This window comes from Alligator sinensis, unplaced genomic scaffold, assembly GCF_000455745.1.
Source record: "Alligator sinensis unplaced genomic scaffold, ASM45574v1 scaffold422_1, whole genome shotgun sequence".
In the NCBI taxonomy this organism is placed as follows: Eukaryota; Metazoa; Chordata; order Crocodylia; family Alligatoridae; genus Alligator; species Alligator sinensis.
Window position 1 is genome coordinate 1003151 of NW_005842323.1, and position 10452 is coordinate 1013602.

The following is a 10452-nucleotide window of genomic DNA, read 5'->3' on the forward strand; positions in this document are numbered from 1 at the left end:
GAATGCCGACTCCATCCTCACTGCCTAGCAATGGGAAGATGGAAGCCTATGGTGGCCAACTGGGGTCCTTCCCAACCTCTCAGTTTCAGTATGTCATGCAAACAGGCAACCCTGCCTCCACCTCTTCTTCTTCACATATGTTTGGTGGTGGCCACATGCAACAGGGCTCCTACAATGCCTTCTCCCTTCACAACCCTTACAATCTGTATGGATACAATTTCCCTGCCTCCCCTCGGCTGGCAGCAAGCCCAGAGAAACTGACCACACCCCAAAGCACTTTACTCTGTTCCTCCCCTTCCAATGGGGCTTTTGGAGAGAGGCAATATCTTTCAACAGGGATGGATCATGGGATGCACATGATCAGCTCCCCACCCAGCAACCAGCAAACAGCCAATGCCTGTGATAACAGGCAGTATGGGGCTGTCCAGGGTTCCTCCTCACAGATGTCTGTGCACATGGTTTAACCAGCAAGCTGTCTCCTTGGAATCACAGACAACAAGACTTTGTTGTCTCCCCAGTTGACCCCGCCCCAATACTATTTTGCCTTTAAACTTATAGTGGAACTAGTTTGTTAATGATATATGAAAATACAGGTCATCCAAATACACACCAAATAACCCCATGGAAAGCCCCCAACCTGACAGCCACTGCCACTCATTGTAATCCAAGGCCTTAGCATCTGGAACGGAGCATCTATTCCTAATATAGGACACGATATAGAAAAGGGCATTGTTTAAGAGAAGCCATAGTGAAGCATAAAAAAACTTAATACATGGCACACGCATTTACTGTCAATGAGAATGAACTCTGATTGTTGAAGGAATCTTATGTGTGTTCTGTCCTTCTATGTCCAAGGAAGGATGCCACTGAAGAATTCATGACATACAGCTGTGCTGCCCATGCAAGGTCATTTTTTTCAAGGCCTCCTCCCTCCTTGGCTAACTTTTCTTGCCTGAGTGGTTTAACAATAACAACTGCAAAACTTAATACTAAGTCCTGTGGCTCCCTCTCCCCACTGTAGTAAAAGAAATTCTTGGCTGAACTGGAACTTCTCCTCCTTAAGAGATTTTTACTTTTTGACTGTGGCTGTGCCTGACAGGCAATGTCTTTGTATGGGTCAAGTTTGCAAAGTGCCACGCCTGCATAAAGAGAGAGAGAGAGAGAGCAAGAGAGAGAAAGAAAAAGAGACTGAAGCTTTACCACACAATGGAACCTCTGCCCTATGTAGGGAACCATGTTCAGAATGCTGCATAAGGGAAGAGGGGTCTCAGTGCTGTGCCTTCTGTTGATGTTACTCGGAGCAATAAAGAAACTATAGACTGTGCTTGGAATATATCTGTCTGCAGATCATTCAGCTCAACAGGAGGAGAATCTCCAGACTGAGCATATGGTGAATGGTAGAAAGAAGAGGGGATCTGTTCTCTTGCAGACCCCAGATGTACAACATGGCTGACCTCAGCCATCTTGCATGTACAAGTTGCCATAGAAAACAATGCAGGTATTCTCTGTCCTCCAACCTGCTATTTGATCTCTGTTTTACCAAATAGATCATTGACTTGTTAAAATGTCTTTCTTTTTTGTTTTTTTTTCTTCTTTAAAAAAAAAAAGAAAACAATTGTAGCTTGGTGCAAGCTAAGCATTTAAATTGTGTGAAAATGCAAATACCAAGTAACAGAATACAGATATTATTAAGATTTGTTTTGAGGTGTTGTAGATAAATGTATTTATGTGCCTAGTGGGGAATTCAATACTATGAGTATAAAAGAGGGCAATAAAAATGGTATGTAAAATATGTATGAAGAGAAAGGTGTATAAAGATTTGCCCTATGCACGGAACTTTGTTTCTAAGTGCCAAGCACAAAAGCGCTAAATAAATCTTTGCAATTGTTCCTTATGTGTTCTGTTTGTATGTAAGAATCCATAGTCTGTGGACATCAAATTTTAAAATAACCAGCAAGTTTTTATGTGCAGAACCCAAGAATTGCAGCCATCTATATAAAACTAAGGTTCTCATGCATGGAAAAAGAAAATTAAGGGGAGACACAAAAGCAGTCTTCAAATATATGAAGAGCTGCCTTAAAGAAGAGACCACCTTTTCTCCATCACTGACCAAGTCTATATGTGCATTTATGCCAACTTAAATTTACTGCGTACTAAGTTACTGCACAGTAAGCGGGAATAGGCTGGCATCTACATGTGCAGGTGTTAAAGTACATTAACATTGTGTATGGACTGACTTGGGACACAGTGCTATTATGCAGTAAGGTGTCTACATGTGCATTACTGTGCAGTAACTAATCGGGCCTAAACTTGATACCCGCATAATGCGGGTATCAAATTTACGCTCAAATTGGTGTAAGTCACCGTGTATACTGTGCAGTATGGGCATGCACGAGTAGATGTGCACCCATACTGCGCAGTAATTTCAGTTACTGTGCAGTAAATGCGCACACACAGACATGCCCACAGGGTAGGGAGCAGAAAATACAGCAGCAGATTGGGCAGAAAAATGGGATTAGAGGGCCCTATGGGAGGGTACAGGCATTATTTTTTTAAATCAATGCCTGCCAAATAATGCCTGCCAAAAAAGGTTGGCCTCTATCTCCTTAAGTCCCTTCCAGCCCTAATTTTCTATGACTTCCTCAAAGAACATGATAAGCGTTAGGTGGCCAGCTGACAACAATGCACACAGCAGCAATTCCTTTACACAATAACAACTTCCTAACATTTTTTAAAAATATTGGACCACCTTTAAAAGGTGGAGAGGTATGGCAGGGAAACTCTGCACCTGGGGCAACCACAACCCACAGGGCAGTGCCAGCTACTGTGGTGCTGGTCACAGTGGCACAATTACCTGTTGCTGTGCTAGCAGTTACTTTTGTATTCCGTCATAAAGCTGGTGCCAGGGGCTGCTGCCCCACTTGCTCCCTCTCATTTATGCTATTGGTTTCAATGGTCAAATATACACACACTATCAGATGCCCATCTTTGTATGGAAGAGGTCTTCTATGCAGTGGTTTCTGGAATTTTCATTTTTAAGTTTTAACACAACTGGCAAATGTACTTCAAAAGGTATTTTTCATAGCTATTTTTAAATGTTCATAGATGATTACAGATAATTTAGTGTTTTTTGTAAATTTTGTCTGGGTTTCTTCAGCTTGTTTGTTACATTACATCTCCAAGCCATGGGGAACCTGAAAAAATGCAGTTTTGCACTGTATAGCTTTTTGATGTGTATGCTAAATGAGAAACAATTTTTTAATAGAAAACTGAACCTGTAGGAAAGAAAATGCTTTGGAAGTTAATTCAGTAAACAGTTTTTCACAGAGGCATCTAAAAATTATTTTTCTGGGCTTGAGGCATAGTCCAGTTAGTTCGGTATACTTTGTCTAAAAGTAGTTAACTCTACATGCTTCAGAGGCAGGGGAAAGAAACTGCACAGTAAAAGATGTGAGGTAATCTTAGTTTGTTCCTGCCCCAGTATCTCCCTGTAAACTTTATATATTAGTTCTTGGTTAATCCCAGAACTGGGGGATGGGGGTGGGGCAAGGAGGGTGTTATATATATATTCCAGAATTCTTTATAAGCTCTTACATAAATATCCAATACCTCTTTCCATCTTGCTAAGTTCTTGGCTTCAATAATATCATGACAGAGAGCTCTAAATCTGTAGTATCGTTTATCCTGAGGAGGGTGGGGGAGGACTTCATATTGTATTCTTGATAAGGGATAACATTGCTTTATATAATGGCATTGTAATATTGTGTGGTTCATTTCCCCTACATTCTTTATTTTCTTACATTGACCCTAGGTGTTTATTTAGCATCCCACAGTTACACCCAGGTCCCTTTCCTGAGTCAAACAACTAATTTAAAATATATCAAAATGTGAATAGTTTTTGTTCCCCATTATGAATTTATTTTTCTTGTATGGACATTGGGTTTCATTTGCCTTTTCCCAGAGTTGCTAACAAGTAGTTTGAACCCTGAAACACATCATAGTTGGCATGTTGCCAGGACGAAAACTGACCATTTATTCATATGTTTTGCTTTCTGACTAAGGGAGCACTGTTAATGGAAGATAAATATCCATCCGTATGTTACCTTAAGGCAGGAGTGTCAAACACATGGCTCATGGGCTGCATCTGGCCTGCAGAACCATGTCATCTGGCCTGCTGGGACAGAGGGACTGGGAATTTGGGGGTGGAGTGAGACGGGGAGAGGACTACCACCAAATTCTGAGGATACGGAGCTCTGGTGGGAATGTGCTTTGGCTGTGGTAGGGTGAGCAACATATGTGTTAAGTCCTGCAATTCCCAGAGCCAGCACAGTGGCTTAAATACCCGTGATAGTTAATGCTGTTGCTTTTTGCCTCACCACTGCAGGTTGGTCTTGTTCTGTACCACAAGGAACCCCACTGTCCAGATCCAGCCCAGGAGACTAAAAGAGTTAGGCACCCATACTTTAGGGGGAACTTATCTTTAAAACTCAAATGTGTCAACTTGATAAACTGGATTCATTAATTTTTAAAGTTAAAAAACAAAATAACATCCAGGGAGAAAAAGTCAAGCAGACAAAGAAAAACTAAAAAATGTGTCCCTTAAGGAAAGTTAAAAGAGAGCTTCTGGGGCAGAGCACTGGTTAGAAAGAGGCTTGGAATTAAGCAAAAAAAGGTCATGGAATTGGAAATGTGTTTACATCCTTTTAAAAAAAAACAAATTGCATCACTGGAATACCTAATGCTATCATATTTTTCTCCTTCTAATGGAAACAGCATGACCATGAATACTGATCACTTGAGCCAAAAGAGGTATATAGATGCAATGTTTTGTATCATTATTCAAGAACACTGCCATAATAGTTCATTTTCTATTTTGGTGGATGGTCTGTGAACCACTGGTGGTCCAAAGAGTACTTACTGGAGGTGGCAGATAGCTGAGTGGTCAGTGTTTGGACTGTTTCTCCCAGGTTCCAACTGGAAAACAGTATCAAGAGACAGCTGAAAACACATGAAATACTTTCTGAATGTTTTCCCATGTTAGCAACTACAGTTGTTGCCATAGGGATGTCATGTTTATAAAGGTAGGAGAGGTCTCTAGGAGACAATAGCTTTTTAAATATTAAATGTACATTTTAGAAAAGAATACAAAATGGAGAAGAAAATACACTTATGAGAACAGCATAAGAGCCATATTGTGAGAGACTTGTAATCTATATAGTCTTTATGTTGTATAGTAGCCAATATAAAATGCTTTACAGAGAAGCATTAAAGCCCCCATAACATAATTAACTACAATATTCTATCTTTGGAGGGGTGGTCTTTTTTTTCTGACCTAAGCTAGGGATCATCTTATACCCTGGAACAGAAGGATTAACAGCCTGTGTAATTTTACACTCAATAACGTTCCTGCAGATGCTATTCTTATTTGAATATTTTTCTACTCCTGTTTTGCTTAACTATGTTACTTGACTGCCTAGTAACAGACTACACAGATGCAAGGTAGCTTTCATCCAAGCATCTCAGCCTGTGACAAACAGCACTAGAACTTTGTTACTTCCTAGAGTCATAAACTCAGAGACAAATAGGCCGTGACAACACGTAGTGTGGACATTTGGTTCCCCAGGGACAACTAACAGCAGCACACCTTGCGCTGCTGCTAGTGTCCCTGGGGAATGCCTATGTTATGTGCCCTCTGGTGTACAGCAAGTTACACCGGGTTGGGTAGGGGAGGCTGGGGCTGGCACTGGGCTGGCCCCTGCAGCCTTACTTGGGGTCTCAGGGGCCTCTTGAGGCTGCAGTCACATCATTCCTGCCGTGTGGAGACTGGCTGGTAGCGGAGTGTGGCTCTGGCTGGCCAGGCTCTGGCTTTGGGCAGCGCACACTGCCACAGTGTGTGCCACTCCACCTTTTTTTTCCCCTGTGGGTTTTTTTGGACCCTAGATATCCAGGGGTCAAAAAAACCCTTCGTGCTGCTCCCTTGAAGTATGGAGAACAACTGAATATGTGGCATGTGGTGCCACCTACTGCACAGCCGTGCTCATTTGGACGCAGCCATAGGGCTGGAAGGAACTCAAGAGGTCACATAGGTCCAGACCCTGCTCAAGGCAGGATAACCCCTGTCTAAGACACCTCATCCAGGAGAACACCAAACAACAGCAGACTCTTCCTATGCCTGAAGAAAGGTGTTTTTGCCTGAAAGTTTGCAAAGAACCGTTTTTCCAACTATTTAGTTGGTCTAATAAAAGAGATCACATTTACCCAAAGAACCTTGTCTGAGCACATTCTTCTTGTGCTCTAGCACTGCTTACTACCCAAGAGGACATTTATGGAGGTATTTTTGGCCCATAAAACCTTGAGTCATGGAGCAATTGGCTATTTTGAGTGAACCCTTCTCCCCTGTATAACACGCTGACAGCTGATCAAGGAGTGTAGCTAACAGCCAGCTGAAAGTTGTTTGTCATTGGAAAGTTCCTTTGTTTTGGAACCTGTTCCCCCTCTTCAACCTCCAGAGAACAAAGCTGGTGACCAACAGAGCACACTGCCAGACTCACTGGTTTGCCAAGACTTCCCTTGTGAGAACCTAGGGAGGGGATTGTTTTAAAGTATTCTGTTTTCAAGCAATCTATTTGTTAAGGATTTATTTTTAATATCCTCTGTTTGAATTTTTTTAAGGCTGATATTACAGTCCTAGAAACAGACACAAAGAGAAATCTCCATCAATATAGTGTATTAATGAATCTACTTTAAGATGTAGAAGATGGGTCTGTCTGCCTCTGTATCGTGTCTGTGACAATAGATTCAGAATATCTTGCAATATAATTGACAACAAGCCTTTGTGCACCTGCCAACACCATCCAGTATCACAGTCAACCCTCAAGGTAGTGCCTCAGCACCCTAGTGTGTGGAAAAGGTGTTTTGTCTCCCTGCTCTTGGGTAGAGGGAGGTCCTTTATGGTTTGTTCCAGGAAGATGGCATCCTAGACTATATTTAAAGCTGTCAACCACATCCAGACAAGCAGGGGCATGCACTTGCAGCGGTACAAATTTGTGCCACTACTTTGTGCCACAGTGCATGCCCCTGCACATGCACTTTGTTGTGGGACAAACTGCCCTTGCCCAGCTCCTCCTGGCTCTTTAGCCAGGGAGAGCTGGAGCAGCTGTATTACTTGGTGTCCTGGTGGCATGTTGGAGCAGCAAGGGCACAGCTCGGGCAGCACGGAGGCCTGGCCAGCAGCCAGAGCATTTCTCCAGAGGGCCAGGACTTTGTTTGTGCTGGCACACACTTTTTGTGTGCATTGCTACACATTTTTTCCCAGCATTTATTTATGTTTTTGTTACTGGGAAAGCCACACTTTTTAACCTTCACTGTGTGCAGTTTGTGGTGCCACAAACTGCACGCCGCTGCTCATCTTGATGTGGCCATTGAAGACAAACCACTATTTTATACAACTGTACTACTTTCTATATTGGATTCCAGCCCCTTACTATTGCAGCCAAAGGTCATATATACAGGTGATATGAAATTGGAAGTAATCACGAATCCCTTGGGAAGAACTGAAGAAAACAGTAATAATAGATAGGGAAACTGAACAAAAGAGGTGAAAGGGAATGAAAGAAGATTAAATAAGGGCAAAAGAATCTACATGGGACAAAATAATAATAAAAACAATAATAATGGACATATCCAAAATGGGAAGTAACTGGCTACATATTACTAGCAAACAGAAGGATCTAGACTTAATAGTGAAAGATGACCTAACTATGACTCAGACATTTTCAGGCAATGGAAAAAGCTTGCAGGATTATAAAGTAATTCCTTCTTGGAGACATAGCGATCTTGGTCCCTTTTAGCCCAAAGAGCTCTATAGTAGGGGTGTGTGTGAAGTGGGCCCTATTTGATTTGGATCTGGATTTGGCCTGAATTGGGGACAGTGATTCAATTAGTTGATTTGGATTACTGTCCCCAATTCGATTTGGCCAAATCCAAATCTGAAGATTTGATGCTTATTTGCAGAATCAGAAATTCGGACACAGACACAGCTTTAAGTGTTTTTTCTATATATCTTGAAGTACCAGCATGGCTTGTGAACGCTGCGATGATAGGGCACATGGAGCATCCCACAGGAGTGTGGAAGTGGGGGGAGGTGCTCCACATGCTAGGTGGTGAACCTGGAAGTGGGCTGGAAGCACTTCTGGTCCACTTCCGGCTCCTCCGGGGAGTGCACTGGGGGTCCCCCCCTGTACTCCCCCAGCTCAGCAATCAGCCATGGGGGGGACCTTGGGTGCCCCCCCAGACCCAGGAGGCACCAGTCACCAAGCTGAGGGGGCAAAAGGGGGCCACCAGTACATTCTCTCGCAGACTCAGAAGTGGATTAGAAGTGCTTCTGGTCCACTTCTGGGTCTGCTGCTGAGCGTGCTGGGGAGCCCCTTGTGCTTCTGTGGGACAGTCCATGTGCCCCAGCATTGCAGCATTGATGAGCCGCCTGGTACCTTGAGGTATGTAGAAAAAACATTTAAAGCTTTGTCTATGTCCAAATCACCGAATCTTTCTGAATCTGTCCAAATTGATTTGGAGGGTTCTGATTCGATTCGGAGAGATTAAAGGGTCCTCTGATTCAATCTGGGATATGTGGACTTGTTTCAATATGGAATACCAGCTCTTTATGGCAAGTTTTCTTTGTTCTTTACAATGTTAATGTGGTTTCCAGTCTTGTGCATTGGTATTTTAGATGTAAATTTTCAAGTGTGCTTAGGCAAGCAGAAATCATGGTTTATTACTCACAGTTATAAAATATTTATTCTACTCTCTTGCATACTAAGTACTGATTTTACATTATATACAGATTTTAATGATTGTTTTCATTATGGTTTACACAGTATGATGGTAGAAACCACTAGTGCAACAATCTGTCCTGATACATAAAAGAAGTAGTTCATTACTGAAGTGCACAGAAAAGGAGATATGCTGGATAAAGTCAGTTCTAGTTTTCTGAATGCACCACTCCTGTTTTTCTTGGAAAATGAAGTGTCTTCTTCCAGTCTCAGATCTTTGCCTGCATCCAAACTGTGGCACAAAAGCTATCTTCACCCCAGCAGTACAGATTGACTGAGCTGCTGCTCTACTGAAGATGAAATGCTAGGACAGAAATGTATGGTTACTGTGCTTCAAAGGAGTCAAAGAAAGATTACACTTAGATCAACACAGGCCATGTCTACATAAGATGCTGACTGCATAGTCACCAGAGACTCCTATGCAGTAGTATGGCATGGCAGGAAGGGTGATGTGATGCTACTGTGCAGTAGTCACAGGCTACTGCCCTGTTGGCATCACAAAAAAACCATTTGCCATCGTGACTGCTCAGTAATTCTGGTTACTACACAGTAGTATACAAGTACTTATACAAGCACTTATGAGCGGTACACGTCCTCGATGATCAGGATGGGTTCAGAAGAGGAGCAAACTGAGGCGCTGTGGGTTAGAATGAAAGGGGGCATGGGGAAAGGGACTTGATAGTGGGCATCTACTACAGACTGCCTCACCAGGGGGACGAGCTGGACCTGGAATTTTCAGTTCAGCTTATGGAGGCTGTAAGGACAAGGGATGTGGTTGTCATGGGTGACCTAAACTACCCAGACATCTGCGGGGAGGATCAGTCAGCCAGGTCTGAATGCTCACATAGGTTTTTAGCCTGCATACAGGACCTCCACCTAACCCAGGAGGTACATAATCCCACCAGAGAAAATGCCTTGCTGGACTTGGTCCTTGCCACAAGCCATGACCTGGTGAGCGATCTGCACGTGCTTGACTACCTAGGCATTAGTGACCATCGTCTGCTGGAATTTACTATCTGGCACAGGGTGATGAAATCAAGCAGTAAGGCAAAAGTCCTTGACTTCAGGAGGGCCAACTTCAATGAGCTAAGGAGACTAGTAAGAGAGACATTGGGGACTTGGAGCTTCAATGAGATGGGAGTCCAGGACAAGTAGTTGTTCCTTAAGGAGATGATCCTCTGAGCTCAGAAGGAGTCAGTCCCAACATGAACCAAAGGGGGCAAGAGTGCTAAAAAGCCCCCTGGGCTCAGTAAAGGCATCCAGGAGGGCCTGAGGGCAAAAAAGGTGGCATACAATTAGTGGAAGCAAGGGGCAATCACCAAGAAGGATTACACCTCTGTTGTTTGTGATCATAGGGAGGCAGTTAGGAAGGCCAAGGCAGAGATGGAACTAGGGCTGGCGACCAGAATTAAGGATAACAAAAAGTGCTTTTTCAAATACATAGGGAGTAAGAAGAAGGCACCAGGTAATGTGGGGCCCTTACAGGATAGGCTTGGCAATATGGTGATTGCAGCAAAGGAAAAAGCTGATCACTTAAACGAGTTCTTTGCATCCATATTTCTGAGCAGGGACCAGGACAACTTCCCCACTAGGATTACAGACAGGCTCAGGGGACATGACA

The 10452-nt window shown here is 43.2% G+C and overlaps 1 protein-coding gene across 2 annotated transcripts in view; it reads left to right on the forward strand.

Annotated features, from left to right (window-relative positions):
- The window catches only part of TBX15 (T-box 15), a 174361-nt gene extending 172472 nt beyond the window's left edge, over nucleotides 1-1889 (forward strand). For both annotated transcript variants that reach the window (XM_006028556.3, XM_025209981.1), the window contains one exon: nucleotides 1-1889. In XM_006028556.3, coding sequence (XP_006028618.2) covers nucleotides 1-464 — 464 coding nt within the window. In that variant the 3' untranslated portion in view covers nucleotides 465-1889.
- The last annotated feature ends 8563 nt before the right edge of the window (nucleotides 1890-10452 follow it).